This window comes from Candoia aspera, chromosome 11, assembly GCF_035149785.1.
Source record: "Candoia aspera isolate rCanAsp1 chromosome 11, rCanAsp1.hap2, whole genome shotgun sequence".
NCBI classification, from domain to species: domain Eukaryota; kingdom Metazoa; phylum Chordata; class Lepidosauria; order Squamata; family Boidae; genus Candoia; species Candoia aspera.
Genome location: NC_086163.1, coordinates 24,788,893 through 24,811,370, shown reverse-complemented (window position 1 = coordinate 24,811,370; position 22,478 = coordinate 24,788,893). Strand labels below are relative to the sequence as shown.

The 22,478-nt window shown below is 49.1% G+C and overlaps 2 protein-coding genes across 5 annotated transcripts; one reads left to right on the top strand and one right to left on the bottom strand.

The window, feature by feature from the left end:
* Positions 1 to 1,088: 1,088 nt before the first annotated feature.
* On the bottom strand, positions 1,089 to 12,252 carry DPEP1 (dipeptidase 1). Of its 3 annotated transcripts, none has more exons than XM_063313129.1 (10): positions 12,061 to 12,252; positions 6,471 to 6,603; positions 5,945 to 6,077; positions 4,912 to 5,062; positions 4,526 to 4,595; positions 3,947 to 4,123; positions 3,609 to 3,693; positions 3,430 to 3,505; positions 2,914 to 3,049; positions 1,089 to 2,496 (listed from the first exon to the last, which is right to left on the bottom strand). In XM_063313129.1, the coding sequence occupies exons 1-10, from the start codon at positions 12,231 to 12,233 to the stop codon at positions 2,329 to 2,331; spliced, it is 1,302 nt and encodes a 433-aa protein (XP_063169199.1). In that variant the 5' UTR covers positions 12,234 to 12,252; the 3' UTR covers positions 1,089 to 2,328. The 3 variants fall into 3 exon arrangements, with proteins under 3 accessions (XP_063169199.1, XP_063169200.1, XP_063169202.1); XM_063313130.1 differs by lacking the exon at positions 12,061 to 12,252 and adding an exon at positions 8,743 to 8,821; XM_063313132.1 differs by lacking the exon at positions 12,061 to 12,252 and adding an exon at positions 6,744 to 6,923.
* Positions 12,041 to 22,223, top strand: LOC134504107 (sulfotransferase 2B1-like). Of its 2 annotated transcripts, none has more exons than XM_063313139.1 (6): positions 12,041 to 12,149; positions 18,077 to 18,285; positions 18,595 to 18,721; positions 20,270 to 20,364; positions 20,581 to 20,761; positions 20,951 to 22,223. In XM_063313139.1, the coding sequence occupies exons 2-6, from the start codon at positions 18,088 to 18,090 to the stop codon at positions 21,064 to 21,066; spliced, it is 717 nt and encodes a 238-aa protein (XP_063169209.1). In that variant the 5' UTR covers positions 12,041 to 12,149; positions 18,077 to 18,087; the 3' UTR covers positions 21,067 to 22,223. The 2 variants fall into 2 exon arrangements, with proteins under 2 accessions (XP_063169209.1, XP_063169208.1); XM_063313138.1 differs by lacking the exon at positions 12,041 to 12,149 and adding an exon at positions 14,439 to 14,776.
* Positions 22,224 to 22,478: the final 255 nt, after the last annotated feature.

The window sequence follows — 22,478 nt, the reverse complement described above, 5'->3', positions numbered from 1 at the left end:
TGGAAGTAGGGGAGATGCTGCCAGGAAGATGGAGATGTCCCTTTTTCTGGCAGCTGTGGAACCTGCCTTGAATTTACACCATGAAGTGACCTTTGGAAACAGTGGCCCTGCTGCCCCTTGGCCTATATGCATGCAGCACCCCCCCCTCCCCCAAAGCTTGTCGTGTGCAGGTGAGGGAAATGGCCTTCCTGGTCTGGAGTACCCCTTTCCCCAAGAATGTCTCAGCTGCAGGAGAGGCTCCTCCTGAAGAGAGAAGGGCCTTTTCCCAATTGTGGTGTTTGAGCTGCCCCCCTCACTACTTACCTCCTTACAGTGGATGGAAAGAGCGGGGTGTCAATGAGAGTCAAGACTGTTTCCCCTCCTCCCTCAAGAACTCAGTCTTTCTATAAACCCCCCCCCAGAAGCTTGTAATGGCAAGCCAGTATTTCCCCTCTACTGCTTGCGATTAGAAGCGTGTTTCTCTTTTCCCTCCTTAGTCGTTCAAGGCAGAGGCCTTAAGCTGCCCTGCTGTCTGAGCTCTGGGCTGGGGAGGAAGAGAGATGATAATCATCCTTGCTGGAACGTTTTCTTTTGACAGAGCGGTGAATTCTCCAACCCTTGGAAAGATTGTCTGCCTTTTTTTCTTTTTGGTAAATATGAAAAGTGAATGTTGTCAGTTTAATGCTGGCTTAAATAAACAGACTCTCTCTGGAAAGCAGGAGCCACCTGGAGGCTGGCAAAGCGGGCTCTCTGAGTGTGTCAGCTGCGCTCCGAAAGGGAACGGCTGCTCCCTGAAGCGGCGTGGTGGGCTGAGATGCACGGAAGGCGCTGGGGCCGAGTTCCTGCTTTGGGGACAGGAGGGGAGAGGACCTTCTGCAGGAAGTGGCATCGCTCCTAGAGGGCTGCTTTTCCCTCAAAAGTGGTGCTGTTTCCTGTGGGAGATGGCACTAGGTCCATCTTCACCTGTATTGCTTACTGGAGAAGAGGTCTTGCAAGGCAGGGGCCCCTTGGACGACTCTCCCAGTGGGCATGGTACACAAGCCTAGTTAGATGGCCAGCTGTGTAGCAGCCACCTAGGTAGACCAGACCAGGAAATCCACTGCACAGGATAAAAAGGATAAATTGCTTTTTATTGGCATTAGCTATAATCACAGAATCTGGCAAGTTCTGCACTTCCTCTCCTTCTCATACCCCAGTGAATCAGGAAGGCCCTCCTTTCTCAGGGCTTAAAAGCCGTTTCAGTCCTCCTTGCCTAGGTACCACTCCCTGCTTATTTCGTTCAAGGTAGTAGTTGTAATTATACCAGTAGTCCTCGTTTACTGACAACTGGCACCAGCAACTCCGTTGGTAAGCGAAGCAGTTAAGTAGGAAATCACGGACCCTGACTGTACCTTTCTTTTCCCACTCCCCTGCCCTTTGGAATGCTCACCCCGCAGCGCTGGGATAGCCCGCCCCAAACTGACAAGATTAATCAGTTTCCCACCTTTGGTTTTGTTTGCCTCCTAACCACTCCACCCCAGGGCAGGGATAATTAACAAGAAGGGAACTGGTGTTGGTATTTACATTCATTGGAGAGGAAGGGATGACAAGAGAAGAAGCAGGCACAGAACGGGGAATACGCTGGGCTGTTTGCATAGTGCACTCGGGGCTGCTGGTGCCACCGCATTGCTTCTGATGTGTATTTCCCATTGTGTACCTTCTTACTCTCTTGTCGTCCCTTCCTCTCCAATCTCTCTGCTCTGCAAGGGGAGAAAAAAAAAACAGGTCAGGCACAGGACAACACATAACTGACTGACGGCGATCACAGGACTGAGGGACACTGCAAAGGTTGTAAATGTGGGCATTGGTGGTAAAGTGATTTTTTCAGCAGTCGTAACTTCAAATGGTCACTGAATGAGGCAGTTGGTAAGTGAGGACTACCTGTATTTTTATTTATTTATTTATTCAAATTTAATTATCCCTTACTGTCTACAATCCTTGATACAGGACCAGGCAAACCCAAGAAATACCCGAGTGATGCAAGGAGTCTCCCTGCAGGCTCCCCCACGCTCCTGTTATCTGCAGGGCAAGCCAGGTATCTTGAAGGGTTCAAAGCAGGATTTTTAGCTGCTTGGCTCTGATGTTCCCGTTGGGGAAGGAGGAGCTGTGGCTGAGGCCCTGGTGGTATTTTGGCCTCAAGAAACTGGCAGTAAGTTAATGGAGGCAATAAGAGTTAGATGTGCAAAGAATTGGGCAAAAGTGCCTCAACAAAATTTGGGGTGTGATAGGAGTGGGATGCAGGTGTGCCTTTCCTTCCCCAACCCAGCAGGATCCTCATGGTTGTCAAGGAAAGAGGTCCTGGGGCTTCTCTTAGGTCAGTGTGGAGGACAGCAGCAGCAGGAGCGCAGCAGGCAGAATGCCTGGACGGTGTCCTTGGCTGGGGTACCCGTAGGGCGTTCGGCACCCTCCTTCCAGTTCCTGGAGGGCAATGGGTGTGTCATCGGGAGCAACCCCCCTGAAAGCCATCTCATCCCGCACCTAAGGACAGAGAAGGGCTTTTTAGGTTCATCCACAGTTTCGTTTCTACTCTTCCTCCTGTCTTCTCCCCAACAGTCCCCTCAGGTGGGCTGGCCTGGGAAAGAAAATGACCGGTCTCAAGTCGCCTGTGAGCTTCCACGGCTGGAGGTGAACCAGCACCTGTGTCTTCACGGTCCTGGTCTAACACCCTAACCACTGCAACACACTGCTTCACCTGGATTTCTTGAGTCCAGTTGTCGTCTTGGCTGGGTGGAGGTTCTCCAGGGAGAAGCGGCCCAGACGGGAGGAGAAGCGGAAGATGGGCAAAAGGTGACAGCAAGAGCGATGCCGAGAGAAGGGCTTGGCCATGGCCAGTCTGGAGCAGAGGCGCCTCCGTGCCCAGGCCTCCGTGCCCGCCTCCAGCCGCAGAGGTCTCACCTGCTCCACCCGCTGAAGGACCCGCAAGAGATTGTTGGCCAGGGCAGCCTTCACTTCCTCCTCTGTCCATTTCCTCCTCAGCAGCTCTGCAATTAAGTCTGGGTATTTGGAGACATCCTCTAAGCCAAGGGGGACCCTGTGAGCCAAAACGCACCAAGATTGCAAGAAAGTAAGGTCAGGGTTTCATGCCTCACCCCCGCCCCAGTGCTCTCTTCTTATGCCAGTAGGAGGAAAGCAGCTTTCTCTCTGGTGCTGCGCCTACTCCAGGAGCCTGTCTGCATGCACACCCGTCTTAATCGGCCACAATTTGGTCAGAGTGCAGGAAGTCTAAGTGCCAGGAGGGCCTTCCCTCTCAGGATGCCTGTTCATTCAAGGTCATCAGCTGCCTACAGTCTTCAAGCAGTCATGTCGCTCCAGTCTCGGGGCTTACGTGAGGCCTTTAGACAGGTTTGTCCCATTGCAGGCCAGGCTTCCTTCAAGTCTGCTCTCGTCCCCGCCCCATTCTCCCACTGATACCTGGTTACCCCATCGTAGTCTCCTCCGATGCCGACAGCCTTTGCTCCAGCAACGCGCTTTATGTAGTCCATGTGGTCTGCAGGTGGGAAGAATGGAAGGTTGACCAGCTTTCTGTGGGCCTGAATTCCCCCTCCCCTGCCTCCTTATGTGCAGCCCTTATGTGCAGCCCCTGGGTTTACCTGCCACCTGGGCCAGAGTGGCCTTGCTGCTGCAAGAGACATAGTCGTTGTAGAAGTTGACCATTACAAGGCTATGCGTCTCACTCTGCAAGAAGAGGAGAGGGCAACATCAAGGGGGCACCTAGAAGCACAGCAAATGCCTCATTTTCTGTGCCACCTCCTTGCCCTGCTGCACCCAACAACGTGTCCTCCTGGTAGGTGGTTGGCCAGTCCCTCAGAAGAGGGCATGCTGAGCCAAGGAAGAACTTGGTGACAATCAAAAGCTTCCCATGGGATCTTAACGGACTCTGGTGGAAGCATGTGTTCCCACATTCACCAACACCCAGAGCCTTGCTCACCACTCGGCGGAGCACGTCATCTGGTACATTCCGTCTGCTTGAGCAAATTGCATAGGCCGAGGAGTGGCTGAATATCACCGGGGCCCTGGAGACATTTAAGGCAGCCTTCATCGTTTCCACAGAGACGTGGGACAAGTCAACCATCATGCCTAAGCGGTTCATCTCGTGGACCACACGCTGTGGAGCAAAGACACGGGAGAGAGAGGAGAGCTTCTGATTCCACCTTGGCAGTGTGAATTCATGAGCAGGTGAACTTGGGAGATGCTCTGAGTTCAAGAGGAAGAGCCTGGGAAGCTCTGGAGGACTCCAGGCTCTCTTCCTCAGGCACTCGTTTCCAATAAGCTGGCTCTAGCAAGGTGGGTTCTTCCTCTTTCAAGCCAATCCAGCTCCGAGATTTGCTCGTTCCCGCGGGTTGCTTGTGCAAACACGTTGCAGTGGAGAATAAAGCGCCTGTGAATCTGCTCCACTGCAGGCCAATGACAAAGCGTCTCTTCCATTACACGCATTAAATGCCCTGCTGGCGCAGGGGTGTGCAGCCCACTTCCCCCCTTCAAATCCTTCCGCGGAGCCTTCACCGACCTTCCCAAATTCCGTCAAACCGTTGTGAACTGGCTGCTCTTCAGCTGTATCTACCAGCCAGTTATCGGCCCTGCCAAGGGAAGTGGACACCGGATGAAGGGAGCGGAGAATCAGTGCTGCCTGGCAAAAGGCTTTGGGGTCGGGGGAGCGTGCTCGTGCCCATGCACGTTTCCTTCTCTGCACCCTCCTGCCCTCAAGGGTCTTTAGGCGGTCCCTTCTCTGTCCAAAAATGTGACTAGAGTACTGTTGAAATGAGATGATCCACGAGACTCTTCTGCCTTTCCCTACTTCAAACCTTGGAAGACTATGCAACAGCAATGAAATGTCACTTTACCCTTCTCGAGGGCGCTCAGTGGACAGAAGGCTCCAGAACCTCCCAGGCTTACCAGGGAGTGTTGCAACTGTGGGTGAGGGTCATGTAGCGCACGCCCAGCAGATAGAAGGTGCGCAGGACGGCCAAGCTGCTGTCCATGGAGTGTCCCCCCTCCACGCCAATCAGGCTGGCCACACGGCGAGTGCCAAAAGTCCTCCGGATACCTGCAAGAGAAGCGTTTCCACCCAGCTTCCAGGGTCTGGTGCTCATTTTCCAGGACAGTCGGCTGGGAATATGAGCTTGCTTGAAGCTGTAAGCCAGACCGTCTCCATTAAGACTAACTTGCCCTTCCCCGCCCCAATCCAGCTGGTGTTTTGTGTATTGAATAATGGAGAATTCTGACAGAGACCGAGTTCATGCATTGCACTAAGCCGGTTAAGTGTTCGTTTTGCACAGTGAACGCTGGCCTGGTTCACGTACCAACTAAGCTATAACTTGCTTAACTGTTGGCTTGTTGAATAAACTGCAGTCACCTGGGTTCACGCAGTGTAACAAGCCAAAATCAAACTAGGGTGAATGCTGTCATTGTGTGAACCCAGCCATGATGTTTGGTAATCCATGGGTTATGGGTCACATTTTGTGGTTTAGTCAGTGAACCATGGTTCTATAAACAATAGCGTGCATTACATGCAAATCCAGCTCCAGACAGTTTGTCCTGCCACAACAGGGACTTCAGAACTGGGATGGAAAAGTTGACAAGGATAAATTTAGCGCTGAGTTTTGGCTCTGATTCCAAAGCTGTTTGTTTGTTTGTTTGTTTTTCAAATTTCTATCACCGCCCATCTCTCCCGAAAAGGAGACTCAGTTGCTGATGGCCACAGCAAAGGAGTTCTCCCAGGAAGCATCTTATCACGAAGGGCCAGATGCTGGATTCAATAGGCCTGAGTGTTTGGATACCACTGGAACCACCTTGGACAGCCCACCTGCCTGGCCTGCTGCCTTTTCTCACTTGTTTTGTGCCATGTGCTAAGAATGAGAAGCACATGGTTGGGACCCTCCTTGGCCAGCCAAGAAGCAACCTCCAGCTGTACTACCTCCTCACTTACTTGCACTATCAGTGACACATTCAAAGTCGTCTGGATATTGGTGGCACATCCGGTGGATGACATCGATCTGCTCCAGGGTTCGCTTTACTGCATCTTTGTTTTGGGTATCGCAGGGAACATAGGCTGCCCAGAACTGCGCAAGGAAGGGAAATGTCTATTAAAGCTGCCTTGCTTATGCTTCCTGTGCAAACTCATTAGGAGGCCACAGAACATCAGCAGATAATCTAAGGTTGGGGTGCAAGTGGGAAGGACACTGGTGTGGTTTCTACAGGAAGGAAGTGGGCAGGCAGCAGAGCTTGGACCCCACTGAAGGTGTCTTGAAACACACGTATAAATTTGAAAAGCAGCCCAAAGGCTTAACCAATAATAAGTTTGGCTGGAAGTCTTGCCTGAAAACAAGCAGACTTGTAAGGTCAGCTACTTGCAACAGTCTGAATGATCAAACGATTCAGCAGGAAAGTTACTCTCTCCTATTTTGAGTTTAACAGTGTATGCTCCTGGCAAGTGCCTTTTGTTCCTCCTTTACCTGAGCTCCCACACGCCCAAGATGCAGCTTGCGAATATTGGTATGGGTGCCTTGCAGCTCATGCAAATTGGCTGACTTCAAAGATAGCTGGTTGTTGAATTTTTTCAGCAACTGCCAGGGTAGATCGTTGTGACTACAAAGGTGAAAGATAACATCTTATCAGTCCAAGTAGATGCTGGGTTATGATTCAAGAGGCTGATTAAAGCAGGTTAATTTGTAGAGTGATTGTCTTTGGAGAGCAAAGGCCAGAGGACACCGGTTACTCTTCCTTACATTGGATTAAAGGATGTGCCGTGTTGTTGTAAATCAGCGGCTGCAGATTGTTTGTAAAACTAAGACTGTAGCTTGAAGGGAAAGCAATTCATGGAACAACAACAAAAATCTGTTCCATATTTATTGGAATATTTCATCAGGGTTGGATAAAATAATTGCTGTAGGAGGTTTAGGGATTTAAAATTTAGGGATTCAAAATCACATGGATTGGTCTTGTCCCTTTCTTTCTTTCTTTCTTTCTTTCTTTCTCTTTCTTTCCTTTTTTTCACTTATTACTTTGCTTTTCTCTTTCAACATTGTATTCTTTAAAAATTTCTTTAATAAAAATTGTATTTAAAAAATGAAATTCACAGCACTGTCAACATGCTTCCTTCCATCTGCCTTGTTGTAGCTAGTGTTATAGGCAATACAGGTAGTCCTCGCTTAACAACTATTTGTTTAGTGATGGCTCGGACATACGATGGTGCTGAAAAGACCGACTTATGACTGATCCTCACACTTAGGACTGTCACAGCGTCCCCATGGTCACATAATCACAATTTGGGCACTTGGCAACCAGTTCACATTTATGACCGTTGCAGCGTCCCATGGTCATGTGATCACCATTTTCGACCTTCCCAGCCAGCTTCTGGCAAGCAAAATCAACAGGGAACTGAATGATTCACTTAACGACATGGTCTGCTTAACAGCTGCCATGAAAAGGTCAGATTCACTTAGTGACCACTTTGCTAAGCAACCAAAATTCCGGTTCCAATTGTCATTAAGTGAGGAATACCTGTAGACTACTAGGAATGATCTGGCCTCGTGCATTAATTGGGTGTGGGAAATGTGCTTTAGATTGGGTTTTGAGCAAAGAAACCCACGGTCTTGCCTCAGAGACTTAAAATTCTACCTCTGTACGATTAGAGCTAGTTTTACATTTCTGCAGTGGTGTGTTAGTGTCTCAAGTCTTCCTACTTAAACAAATCATTCCTGTGAAGTGAGAAAGAAAGAGCGAGAAAGGTGTAAATTGCAGATTTGGTTCTGTGGATGACAGGCTGCTGGCCTGAAGGACTCATAAGACAGCATTTGGTTGAAGTATGACGAGTTGGATCAGGAAGGATTTAAACTGAATCCTTGGGGGGCTGCTAAAGGTGACACCCCTGGAGTAAGGACCGCAAAGAAAAACCTGTGCACAGCACAAGAAGGTGAGAGAAGAGTGTTAATGGGGTGGGGCGCCTGACACCACTCAGTTAGAATCAGGCAGACTATTGCCTCTTAGCCTTTGCTGTCTGGGCATGAAGGCTAAACATGGAGCATTGTCATGAGCACCGTTGTGATGATTGTGTCAGCGCAACGGCTCACATAACAATACAAGGAAAAGGGGCCAAGGGATTAAAGGATAAGCAACTGACTAACAATAAAAAGCAACAGACACCGGCAACAAGGTAACGACTCCAGCGGGAAAGCCAATAGAAAGATACAAGGTTGCAAAGAGAGAAACTGACAATGCCTGAGCACGAGGCATGCCCGAAGCTGTCAAAACAATCACGGATATTATCACCCGGCTTAAACTCATCACCGGCCGGAGGAAGATGATTAAGACGCCCGGGGCACCAGCAGGGGCCCCGCGTCCCCTCATCCACCGGCAACAGGACACTCGGGGCTCGGGGCTCACTCAGAGCAAGGAGGGTGGAGTGCTGACCGGCGCGGGCTATTTAAATCCCGTCCCGGCACGCTCCATTCACTCTCAGCTTTTCAATAGGCATGCATCCTATACTCAAATAAAATCAGAACCTAACCTTCAAATTAGCATCTGCGTTTTATTGGGTAGCAGGCAGAGCCTGACAAGCATAAACAGAATGAACTTGAACTCTTGCTATTGGAAAGCAAATATGACTTAGTAAGTATAACAGGGACCTCCCATGATGGGCACGTGCCCATCAAAGGAAAGTATTTGCTCAAAAGAAAGAGAAGCAGCAACAAAAGAAGGATCGCGTAGTATGTTAAAAATACCCACATTTGTACAGAAATTCAAGGAAGTGAATTTGGTTCTGCTGTGGAAAGCCTCTGGGCGCAAAAGGAGAAGAAGAAGGAATTAAGTCAGTGGAGCCCAAGGGAGATATAGACGCACGTCTTCTCTTTGCAAACTGCAGGTCTTCCGAATAGGCATGGATTAAGCTCTGGTGGTTGTGTATCCCGACATCTGGTGGGGGCTGCTCTCAGGGAATTCCTGATGTGTCTTCTTGACGACTTTCTCATTTAGAACATGGGAGAACATGCAAGGCTTCCCACCATCCTTGACTGGATATTAGCCAACAGGGAGAACTTAGTCAGTGATGTGGAAGTTGCAGGAATATCGGGGGAAACGGCTATGTAAGGCTAGACTAACACGTCACTCCTCCGACTTCTGTTTCAGCCTGACTCTGTCTGCCATTGTTCTTTAAGCTTGCAGTGCTGCTTCCTGAAAGCTTATGTGACCCTGAATAGACCCCAGCTTGTGTGAACTGTTGTTTTTTTTGTAATGCAGAAAACTGACTAGCTTTATCCATAGTTACTATAACAGTTAATAACTCCTGGTTTTCAGAAGGGGAGCACAGCCAGCAGCCTTGCTGGATTTGCAGAAGCAAAGAGATCCAGCCCTTCTGACAACCGTATTTAACAGGAGATGAAAGCCTATTTTGTCAATTAATGCCTTGTAACTAAGCAGCTAAATTATTCAGTTACATTTAATTGAATTGGCAGATCAACCAAACCTCAACCTGGCATCTTTTCCCAGTATCTGAAGGACAAAAGGTCAGTTACAATTCAAAACAGCATAGCATTCAAGATCAAAGCCAGCTTTTTTTAAAATAATAGACCCAAGATCAGGCCTATTATTGTTTAAAACTTGCTTTGATGTTGAATGTTATTTTGTATTGAATTGTAACTTACTTCCCTGATTCTCAGAACCCCCCAGCCACTACCCAACTATATTTGTTAACATAAAATGGCTTGAATCCTCCTGGACTTCCCAAGATTGTCTGAAATTCATCCCTCTCCAGTCTTCCTTCCTAGAACTGGGCAAGGGGTGGCTGTAAGAGCCTTCACAGTTCTTCACCTACAGATTTTTTTTTAAAGAAACACACATACCTCCTGTCAACAGCTCACTTATGAATCATCCAACACACTGGCAACAAAGGAGGGAAAAGGCAAATCCTAATGGAGCTGTTGGCACCCATCAGCTGGAGCCTTGCCTGTGCCCCACCGATGTGCTCCTGCCCTGACCTGCAAAGCATTTGCTTCAATTACTGCAAGCAGGCTGGCAGAAGTTTTCAAATAAGTATCAGGCTTCCTTGTTTGGGTGGGGGAAAAATGACCTCAGTTTCATGGCATGAGACCTTTGGAGAGGATACGCAAGTTTCCCCAGAATCCAATTTGTCCAGCCAAGGAATGGAGACGCCGTGACAGGGAAGACATCCTTGGCAAATATTTTCCAGCTGGCTTTCCTTCTGGCCAAGAAATTGGGTTGCTTCTTCACCTTAATGGGCTTGCTGTACATAAGAGATGAAAGGGGCTCTTTGCACAGCTGGGCTAACCCGCTCACCCACCCCTGACACCCACGGCTCCAAACTCAGCGCAAAGGCATTTTGAAGGGGCATCCAAAAGGTGCAATCCAGATTCAGCCATGTGACTTGCCAGGGCTGACTGTGTGTGGTGACAGATGTCACAGCCAGATCTGCTGCTGTGCAAAAGCTGAGGCAACATTTTGGCTCATTCATGCAAGCATCTTCACCCTGTGCTTCTGCTGTTGAAGTGACCAGTCATTGTCTTCTCTCTGCTCCTCTGGGATTTCTGTGGTTTGCAAGGTTGGTTCCTAGGTCTTTGCACAATCAAAAGCACTGGAAGTGTGGCAGAACACACATTTTCCTCTTTCTTCCCTTCAAGGAGGAGTTTTGTACGGAGGGTTTAAAAAAAAACCCTCTTCAAACATCCCCTCCCCATTATGGCTCTCTGGGAAGGTCAGACTTGCTGCTCTCCATTGCAGTGCATCTAACATGGACAGTAGTGGAAATAATACTTCTCGGTGCCCTGTTCTGACTTGACTGGGGGCAAAGCACTGGCCTTCATTCTGGTATTTGGCTCTCTGCCTTCCTGAGGTTCAGAGGGACCCAGTGGAGGCTCCTGAGACTTGTCACCCTCCCTCTTCTCTGAGTTGGCAAGAGGCTGAGCCTTCGGTGCCTCCAAGGCTGGCAGGCTGTTGAACTTCTGCCGAGGCTTCCAGAACTTCCAAAGAGACGTCCAAGTTCAATTGGTCCTGAGGGCAATCACCCTCGTTGATTATTCACCAAGCAAACAGCTCCTTGGTCAAAGATCACAGCCCGTGTGGAGCTGGTGTGGAGCCTCTTCCTGTGCTCTGTCCTGAATCCCTTTGGCTTCTTGAGTTCTGAGAAGGAAAATCCTCACACCTTCTCCACACTTTGCATAATGGAATGCAAATTGCCTCCCCTCAGGTTTTCCTACTCCAAATAGCCCTGAGCATGGAAACCTTCCTTTACTGCGGTGTTGCCCCAGCCCTTAACTAATTTGGTCGCCTTTTCTGCCACCTCCATCTCCAAGTATCCTTCTGAGGTGGCCAGAATTCAGCAAGCTGCTTCAAGAAGGTCACACCATACTGTAAAGTCCCTGGCACTTTCCCCTGGAAAAGTGAACCTCCTCAAAGAATTCCCTTCTTGCAGGTGACACTGGGATGGGGGTGTTCTCATTCACTTCCTGCCTACCAAATGATTTATCTCAGCCTCAAGTCCTCAGGCCTTGTTGGTCACTTCTAGTTCAGGTGACACCAATGTATACTGCATTGCTTTATTTCCATCAAACGATCTTGGTCATTTTAACGTCCATTCCCCAATTTGCAGAGACTCCTTTGGAACTCTTTGTCGTCAGCTTTTATTGTGATAATCACCCACGAGGGGTTGTCCCTGGGAAAACCTACTACTTTCTAATATCTTCCTCCACTTCCTCTTTCCCAGCACTTCCTCATTTAGTGACTCTTAAAGCGGTTTGTCAGGAAGCCCTGGTGACAGACTTCTTCCTAGTCAGCCCTATATGCTTTGTTTTGTTCCATCTCTGGAAATCAGCCCAGTAATGTCGCAAGAACATTTTAAGGGCGTCTCACAGATGTGGTCGCCCCTGTTTGAAGAGCTCTTACGAGCACCGCCAGGGCAGTCCAGTGGAAGGTGGTCAGCCAGTGGAGTTCCCCGCAGGAGGGTCTGTAGGGCAGAAGGGCAACCCTTGCATCCACCCAGTCTTCCTTAGCTCCACCGACCCACCAAAGGGGAAAGAAAGTGTCTGGTCTTACCCATCTACCACAGGAGTGATGTTCATTATTCTGGCTGCCTCCAGCTGATGCACATCTGCCAAGCAGAGGGAAAGCTGGGCAAGCCAGAGGTAAGACACCAGCAGCAGCATCCTGGGCAGGGGGGGATCTGGACCGGCAGAGACTTCCTTGAGGCTCTCACGTCTTTCCTTCATGGGATCCTCTTATGCAAGGGAGGTGGCAGGGATCACTTGGGGAGTGCCCTGAGCAGGATCCACCCTCATACCGTGGCTCCTGAGTAAGAGTTGCTTGGGAGGAGCTAGAGAAGGCTTCGGCCAGCTGAGCACATCCTGCGCTTTGGGATCGAGGGAGGAAGGCACTGCGAGGGTCCCTCTGGATGAGGGCAGCCATGGAGGGTCTGGGGGCTGCAACCCTCCTTCCTATAACATCCTTTCCTGCTTCCTTTTGTGGACCTCCGGGCCCCTTCTGCAGGCTTCCCTGGCTTGACCCCAAGGGAAAGGCCTCCCCTGGAACGCAGAGCGGCCCCTCCCTGATAAGAAACCTTCTTGGTCCTGAACTCTCCTTCCCCTTCAGCTTTGCCTCTTGGGGGCTCCAAGTCCCCTCGGGCTCCTCTCTTGGAAACAATCAACCTGTGAAATCAGAATGAGGCAGCTGCAGTCGGGGTGGGGGTAAGCTGGACCAGGAGCTCTTCCTTGGAGCCACCTCCTTCAGGCTCAAGATGGAAGCCCGGTCGGGGATATTTATTTATGATGTAAGCAGAACCACCAACACTGTCTGGGTCACGTTTGTCCTCTGGGTGAAGACCGAACAGCTAGGCAAGGGGGCAGCAGATCCCAGGATGAAATCCAGCCTTCTCCAGAGATCGGGCCTCTCTCCTTGAGACATCAGATTTGCTGTCTGGGGCATCCCCAGAGCCAGCTCTGCTTTTACACAGCTGATTGGTAGCAATCTTGCTCCCAGTCAAGGGACACGGGTTGCCCCTTGGCCAGGGCTGGCCATGCTTCTGAGGCATCTGCAGTCTAAAGAGCTCCGTCCTTCCTGGCTGACAAAGGCTGCCAGTTACAGGCGGAGAAATTGCAGCTTGTTCAGACCGAGGGAGATGCCACACACATCGCTGTTGAGTCTGAGGCACATTTCCTCTGAAAGCTTCAAAAGGGTTTTTCCCCACATGCTGGGTGGATCATTGCATCCCTCTCTGCTTCGGCAGAGAGTCTGCAGCAATTGTCACTGGGGCTTGCTTTTGAAACCCTCTTTCCATGCAGACTAGTGAGGTTTTTATGCTTCTCCTCATAAAGGAGAAGTGGGGAGAGCAGCTGAAAGAAGCCTTTTCCCACACCCTACTGTTGAGTTGTGTTTTTTTCCATGTACATTTCTGAATATAATGCTGCGCACCCACTCTTTCCCAAGATTGCTTTCCTGGCCCAGTTTCTCTGCTCATAAGCCAACAATGCTGTGCACTTTCAAACCGTTTGTTTTTAAAATTAAGGTTAAGATTTGGAGAGAGGGATGGGGGGAGGCTGGCAGGGGTGGGGTAAAGCAGAAGGGACATCAAGCGCTGAAGTTGCATTTATGGCTGCATATATTTGTGCATTGCTGTTCTTGCTGCAAGCAGACTATCATAGCTAGACCCCTGGAAATTAAAAAGACATAAATTTGCATTTGGGAGGCGTGCAAGCTTCCTTAAGGACGGACTTCAGCATCAGATATGACACCCAATGATATTACGGTTAGCTTCCCTAATTTGTTGCGCTTTTTAGGTTACCTTAGGCATACATTTTTAATTAATCTCTCTATTATACATTTTGGACAAGTTCTTAAACAGTTCTCCTACTGTAAGAAACTGAGCAGGTTTTTCCATTCTTGTCTCAGTAACAATGTAGCTGAGAAAACAGAGCAAAAGCAAATACCAGCAACCCACAGGAAGCCTTTTCCCACACCTTACCATTCTGTTGTGCTATTTTCTGTGTACATTTATGAATAAACGCTGCACACCCACTCTTTCTCGAGATCGCTGTCCTGGCCCAGTTTCTCTGCTCATAAGCCAACAATGCTGTGCACTTTCAAACTGTTTGTTTTTAAAATTAAGGTTTAAGACTTGCTAGCTGTGTTCATAGTCACAGAGAGCAGAAATAGACCAGATGTGCACAGTTGCTTACTGATCTGCTTGCAACTCAGTGCATAATCTATCCTTTGTCCTGCCATTTACATTTTTAAAAAAGGTTCTGAAATAAAATAATCGGCCATGAAAACTTAGGAGGACAGCATATTGCAAATCATTCATTCAAAGCCTGTCTAAAAGATCACAAGCAGTTGGAAAGACCAAGCAAAAATTAGGAAATAATTGATTAATTTGCTCTGATTTTAAGGAAGGCCACCCTCTGTTTCCAGAGGCACAAAAATGCTACCCTGCTGAACCCACAGGCAGTTGTTGCTAACAACAATTTTGCCATCAAAACAGGAAGATTTTCGCTCATGGGGTGTGCAAGAAAAGCACAGTAGGTTTTGAGCAGCTCCTCCTTCCCCTGAGCCAAGCAGAAAGTGGGGAGGATCTCTTTGCCTCTTGTTGCCAGAGTGCAGAGAGGCCTTGCCGCCAGCGAAATGGCTCGGCTGGACGTAACGGAAGTCTTTGCCAACATACGGCTGCCTGGACATCTCCATACCCAGGAGTCTCTCCGCTTTGCCAGCAACTTTCAGTTTCACAGCTCAGATGTCCTTCTCGTCACCTACCCCAAATCAGGTAAAAAATGTGGTGGGGGGAGGCTAGGAGAGAAGGATGGTGCCTCCAGGATGAAAGTTGTTCTTTGTTTGCCAAGCGAGCTCTGCAGGCAAGACCTTTCTAACCAACTTGGTTGTGAGAGCAAAGAGCGAAGTGTGTTTACTCATAGTACCAGAGGAAGCCTCCTCTGAAGGTGCAAGCCTTTTGAAGTGGGTACTGGGCTGGCTCAGATGGACGGTTCCTTCTGCCCCAGGTCCTCTTCCCCTGCACTGAGGCAGCGCTGCTTGTTCCTCACTCATGTCCTGAGTGGTCCAAAGAGCTTTGTCTCCTGTGGCCAAATGGAATGGGTCATGCCTGAAAATCCTGCTTCCCTTCTCTCCCCCTTCCTGCCTGAGCTGTGGTCTCAGATGCTGCTCTCAGGGCTGGTCTGGAGCATTCAGAGGAAATACAAACCCCTCTCAACAGTGAGGGAAAGGCTGTGGTGTAGGCAGTGGATCTCAGGAGGGGAGGACTTGAATCCACACTCTCAAGTCACAACGTGGCATTGAGAGAGAGAGAGAGAGAGAGAGAATGTTTATTGAAGAAATGTTTAACAAAGTAAAAACCATAAAAGAAAATAAAGAAAAACATAAATAGTGAAGGAAGAAAATAGAAAATAAAAATGTATTATATTATAGTATAGTATAATAAAAAGTAAAAAAAGGGGTTTCCAATCTTCTTGACAGCAGTTATAAATACATAAATATAAATATAAAATATAAATATTTCATATTTCATATTTATAATTCATAAATATTTTGCCTTCTCTCTCTAAAGTTACATCATAATTTCCTTCTTTCCATAAGCTACACTTTCTAATCTTCAAACCCATAAATTGCAAATTCTTTTTTCAGCGAGAAATTCCATAAGGGGTTTCCAGTCACTGATAAATGTCGTTGTTGATCTTTCTCTAATCAAACGAGTTAATTTTGCTGTCTCTGCTAGTTCCGTCATCTTCACCAACCATTCCTCCGTTGTGGGAAAGTGGTATTTTCTTTCCACTTTTGAGCATATAATCGTCTTGCTGTAGTTGTCATATATAAAAACAAAGTTCCATGACTTTTTCTTAGTTGCTTGTCCATTAGTCCCAAAAGAAAAGTCCCTGGTTTCAGTTGTACGTTAACCTTTAAAATCTTCTGAATTAATGCATGTATCTGTATCCAAACTTCTTCGGCTTTTTTACATGTCCACCAAACATGATAGAATGTCCCTGCATGTTGTTCACATTTCCAGATTATAGTTTCCAAACACTGATAGGACTACCTTGTCTGGCTGCTGCAACAATAGATGTTCTATCTTGGCACAAATGGGAGCTGATGATCTTTGAAGTCTTTGAAATCTTTGAAATCTCAATGAGTGAGTTAATCATTGACTGCCATCTGAACTATTGCCTCAGTCTCAGTCCTCTCCTCCCAGCAAGACCCCTCCCAAGAAGCTTTGTAGGACCCCGATTCATCAATCAGATTGCCCCCCCACCCCCTGCCTAAAATCCAGGGAAGCCACGTGAGGTTCTGTCTGTCCTTTCAGGAAGTTTTTACCGTCTAACCCCTGAATCCCACGAATGTAGGCTGGATCTCTGGCTGAGGCGGCCCTCTGGGCAATGAACTGCTCTGAATGCTTTCGAGAAAAGAGGAGGTGGGCGAAGGAAAGATGGAGCCCCCTCATGCCTTCTTCCACACGATTCTTGAGTATGTGAGAGACTTTCCCCTGCCTTCAGTCCACCTGTGCTGAGGACCGCTGCCTATTTTATCAGGAATTCTGGGGAAGGAAAGAACCAAATGCCTGCTGCAGGAATGTGCATTCTTCCAGTCCTTGGGTCAGCAGACAAATATCCTGACATAACTGGTTCTGCCAGAAGGGTTGAGCTCTAATCCCTTTCGCTGAGGAGGCATGCATTTGTGACCATTGTATGTGTTTAATGGGCTGTCAATAAATCAGTCAGTTAACTGAGGGCTTTACTGCAGGTAGTTGAAAGACAGCGGCTGCAGATTTCTCTGGCTTTGTTCTCTCTCCCACTCTTGTCACCTGCCAGGAGAAAAAGCACCACCAGTCGCTTTCCTCAAAGTATGGCAGAGTGGGCCCGGGGAAATGTTGGGCGTGGGAGCCACCTTCCAAGTTGCCCAAGTGGCAGGTCACTAGTGCAGAGAAGCTCAGTCACCGGCCGCTTGGGCTGTCAGAATACACCTGTATTGGTCTCCTGGAAGACCAGGTGATGGGAAGTATGGCCAGGCTGCCTGCTGGCCTTCCGGAAGACTGGTAAGCTTCTGTTCTGAAGGTCAGCCGGGCTATTTTCTGGCAGAGGTTTCCCAGCCTTCCAGAATCCTGCTGGCTAGCTTGGCCGTTCTTCCTGTCGCTTGGACTGGAAAGGGAGATTGGCAGATTCACATCAGTTTCACTCCAGGGATCAGTAAGGGCAACAAGGCAGGGCAGTCAACCAGAAGGACCTGGAAACAACAGGGGGCGTGCAAAGTGCTGTTGAGTGGGCAAAACTGCACGCCCCCCTCCCCAAACGCTAGAAAGTGCGGCCATACTCAAGCCCTCGCTGGCAGCAGCAGCAGCAGGTCTTTGGGGCAGCCCTTTGGAACAGGGGGAGCAGCGCGTCTCTTTGCGGTTTAAACCAACCAGCAGTGCTCCCTGGGGCTGGGGGGGTAGAGCCTCTCCCCGCCAGTGGCTCAAGCACGCCCAGTGGACTTCCACGGAGAGGCAAGCGCCAGACCAGAGGGTTGTAGGAGGGGAGGCCTGGATCTGCCCCTCTGACTCCTGTGGGGCAAAGACTGCTGGGTGTTGCTGGAGCTCAGCCCTGAGGGTGGGGGCGTCTCCTACTGGGCAATGGGGCGTTCTGGACTTGGGGGCTTTGAGCTGCAGAGCAGCTTCTCCACAGCTCTCCTCAGGGCTGGGAAAACCAGGGGCTTGATCAGAATCTAGGAATGTTGACTTGAGGTGTTTGGGATTGGAAGCGCAGATTTGTTGCGAGAGACCCCTGGGGAGGCAGTGCTATCGTACAATTCTAGGCTTCGGGCTACAAGACAGTCATGGTACAGTTTATGCTCTGCTGGACTTGTGGAGATTGCAGCATCTATGTGCCTGCAACCAAGGGCTAATTTATGCTTCTGTTCTCTGAATCCATTCTTCTGAATGAGTGAATCCAAGTTCTCTATCATCCTTCTTTCGTGAGCAAATGATCCTTTTCCCAACAAGAACCTCTGTAGTTCTTGCAGTCAAGAAGCCTGTAGTTCCATTGGCTGTCATGGCCAATGCCAATCTTCTTATCTTGCCCTCCAGGCACCACATGGATGCAAGAAATCTTGACCTTGATCTACAGCAATGGCGACCTCAAACCCGTAAAGACTCTTCCCAACTGGGCTCGGGTTCCCTGGTTGGAGCACATCTATTTCCAGGAGCAACTTCAGCACATTGGACATCCTCGCCTCTTCACCACCCACCTGCCCCAGCCAGTGCTGGCACCTGCCCTGAAGAAAGCTAAGCCCAAGGTGCGTCTTGTGCAGAGAGTCCAGGGCTTTCTTTCAGAGTTAGGATGTACAAGAGCTGAGGCAAAGCCTTCAGACGGGGCTATCGTGGGCCCTCCTAGTCCCAAAGAGTGTTTCACAGGTATTTAACCATAATGCCGCATATCTGGCTTCAGCTTAGCATGATGTGAGCCCAGCCATGATGCGTTATGTGAAGCTATTCAAGGAAACTGCAGCAAGGAGAGACCCAAGGGTGGGATGGCAGGAGCAGGGGGTGAAAACAGGAAGACCTATGGGGGGGGGGGTCAGCTTGTCCTTTCTTCGCTGCTCCAGGTGATCTATGCGACCAGGAACCCGAAAGATGTTGTTGTGTCCTACTACCATTTCCAGAGAATGGCCAACTTCTTCCCTGACCCAACCTCCTTTGAGGACTTCCTTCATGAGTTCCTGGCTGGCACAGGTGTGTAGAAGCCCTCTGAAGGATCTTGCTGTTTGCTTTCCCACAAGGTGCCCACAAGAGCACAGACATTCAGTTCAGCGTCGTCATTATTTACATTTATTGAGTAAATCTATACCTCTGCTTGCCAACATGGGGTGGCTCATGTCATTATGCTTACAAAATCGGTGCACAGTTCAGTCAGGGGTGATGGTGGTGGAACCGGATGGTGGTTTCAATCACCGTCTCCAGTTTCACTGCAAGCTCCATTGCTGGTGTTTGCTGCTTTTCACAGTCCTCACAGTCTGCTCTCATCTTACGTTTTGCACGGTAATTGCAAATCCGGGGGTCATCAGGGTTGCATATTTGTTGTAACCAGACAAGGATGGTGTTTTAGCTTAAAGTACTGTGAGTGCTTTGGCAACGGCTGTTTTCAATTAGCCCCCAGAAACAGCGGTGCCATAATTGTAGACAGAAGGCTGCTGGGATCCTCCCACAATCTTCTGACCTCCAGATGTGGTAGAGAATAGTTTTGCTCAGGCTGACTGGGAATTCTGGGGGTTGTGGTTCAGCGCGTCTGGAGGGCACCAGGTGGTCGATAACTTTTTCAGATGGTGCTGGAGATGGTGAATGTGTTGCCTTTGCATCATGACGCGTTGACATATTGAATTTCATCCTTAATTTTCTTTAAGAAAACATTTGGGAAGGTCCCTTTTCTATTTTTAAGCACTGTTTAAAAATAACCATTGTCATGCCTATGTGGAGCTTCATTAAAAACATTGCTGCTCTTGAATGCAGACCAGTGCTTCCTAGGAGGCCAAAGGCATTTGTTTGGAGGGCTTTCCAACTGCTTTAGATTCCACCCTTTAGGTTAGTGGCTTTCCTAGAAATGCTGCAGGAATTCTTGGTCCCATCTTTCTCAGCCTTAATTCCAGCACAGTTCAACACAGCTTGCCAAGACCTGGGGCAGTTACCTTTACCGTAGCTGGTGATCATACTGAAAAGAAAATCTCTACAGCAGTGTTTCTCATCCTTGGGTCTTTAAGATGGGTGGACTTCAACTCCCAGAATTCCCCAGCCAGCCGTGCTGGCTGGGGAATTCTGGGAGTTGAAGTCCACCCATCTTAAAGTTGCCCAGGTTGAGAAACACTGCTCTACAGGCTTGAAGGTGGATGAGGAGCTCTTCTTTAAAGCAGACAGATGTGGAGGTGGCATTTCTAGGGGAGAGAAAAGGCAATTCCTCCACCTAAGGACTTCCTGCCTCACAGGACAGATTTCAAAAACACACCCGGGGGGTTCTTTTGGGTAAAGCGAGCAGCTGCTTTGCCAGGACCCTGCTGGTGGTACTTCCGCCACCCGTCCGCTCCGTCAAGTCCTGCCTGTCTTTGGCAACGGGCCGGGAGATGGACAGAGGCTGCTTGGGAACATTTTGTGCCTTGACTTCATTCAGATGAGTCCTGAGCATAGTTTAAGGGACAGCCAACCAGCCGAGATGCGGCCATGACGGGGATGTGGGAGGCAGCGTGGTGTCTTTCCCCCCCTGAACCTGGTCTTCCCCCTGCTTTGAAACAGTGCACTTCGGTTCCTGGTTTGAGCACGTCCAAGGCTGGCTCCGCTGCCCAGAAGAGTTGGGCGTTTTCTGCATCACCTATGAGGAGCTGCATCAAGTGAGTTTGCCCACAGATGAGTGCAAGAGATGGCGGTGGAGGAGATAATCTGTGACCGGAGCTGGCAAGAAAGCAGCAGACAATCTTGCATTTGGCTGGGCGGATGGCTGCAGTTTTTAGCCTGGAAAAAATATGAGTTCTGACTTTTCCTTATCCTCTGGTGGGGGATACAGGGCCTGCCTTGTTTCACCTCTCCTCCTCCCCTCCCCACCCTAGGACCTGAAAAGCTGTGTGGAGCAGCTGAGTGCCTTCCTGGACCACCCAGTTCAGCCAGATCAGATTGACTGCATACAGGAACACTGCAGCTTTGCTGTCATGAAAGAGAACGACATGGTGAATGGCAGGCTTATCCCTCCTGGGATTATGGATTTCCAGAAAAGCCAGTTCATGAGGAAAGGTCAGTGAGCGCAACAGGGACACATGGGCTGGGGAAGGTCGGTGCCGTGCTGCCCTCCCCAGGTTCACCTCGCCCCTCAGGAAGCCACGAGCTTTCCTTGCAAGATGACTGCGCACTCTGCTGCCGAAGGCTATAAACATGGTGCACTGAACGAGCAGATTCAGCAAGGTCTTCCTTCTGCCCTTCTAGGTACTGTCGGTGACTGGAGGAACCACTTCTCCCCAAAACAGAGCATGCTCTTCAATGAGAAATACCAGCAGGAAATGGGAGACCACTCCTGGCCCTTCCGGTGGGACATGGCCTGACCGCAGCTGCCCCAAGACCATTGCTGGTCTTCACAAGTGGGCATCAGGACCAGCTTGTCTCAGGACGGCAGCTACAGCGTGGGACTTCCTAAGGCTGTCTCCCACTGGGAAGAGGGTATGGGAAGTAGCCCAGAGAAGTGGCCACACAGGTCTGTGGCTGTGAGTCATGAAAAACAGCATGGTAGCCTATTGGATGATTGCAAAACAGAGGGAGCCAATCCAGCCAATCAAAAGAAGGGGCCAAAAAGCTTATTAAGAAGGGTGGGAGACAAAATGCAAGAGGGTTTGAACACTGTTTCTATGGATAGAGTTGAGGGCTTGTTCTCAATTCACACCAGTTGCTGGAAATCTTTGATTACTGCTTCTCACTTTCTTCAATAAGTCTGACTTATTTGCAGTGTCCTAGTGGTTCACTCCCCACCTGCTTGTGGGGAGAAGCCTGAAAATAGCCCACCATGACCAGAACGTCTCTCCTCTCAGCCATTGTCCTGTTTGAGAAGAGCAGGTGAATCTGCAATTCTGTGGAGATGTTCTACTAAAAGGAGACACTCAAGTTACCATCTGGCCTTCCCCATCCTCTGGACCTTCCTCCAGATATGCTGAACAGCCCACCTCTGTCCTGTCATCGTGTCCTCAGGTGATGGGAACTCTTGCTGAATGCGCCTGGAAGAGAACATCAGGCGGGGAAGGGGACATCATCATATGTACTTCACGCCCAGTAGAGTCATACAGAAGGGACCCGTGCCCATGGGTGAAGAGGGCAGTATAGTTTCCTTGTCCGGCACTGCAGATCAGTCAGATGTATTGAAGACAGTAGGAAGCTTCATAATCTTTGATTATGACAATTTTCTGCCTAAATCTAGCGGTGGGAGTTATTTGTCTCCCCTTCTGTCCATCAGGATGTTGTTGTGGCAGAGGAACAAGATCATCAGTGGCACCTTCCTCCAGGCAACTCAAATTATTGGTTAATAACTCCTCCCCCTCTGCCCCCTCACCAAGGTTTTCTTCATCTTAGCAGCAAATGGTAGCAGGAAAACAATTAAATCAAAAACACCTTTTTATTTAATACATTTAAATGTCATCTTAAATATTTTTTATCCAAGAAACTACAGTACAATAATTCAATAAAGGCAAGACAAAAAAGGATGTTCACAGAATATTTCAAACCATCGACTTTTTTAAAAGGAAAAGGGAAAAAAAAGCAGCAGCTTTGGACTGTGATAAAAGGTATTTCCCATAAATCCCGCCCATAACAATCATGGCTGGGAAAGACACCCAGACAACAGGAGGACAGAAAGAGTACTGGGGGGGGGGGAGGGAGGGAGGGAGGGAGGGGGGGGCAAAGAAAAGCTGTGCAAGAGAAAAAAGGACAGGATTCTGACATGCCACCATGAGACAGCCTGTTCTCCAAA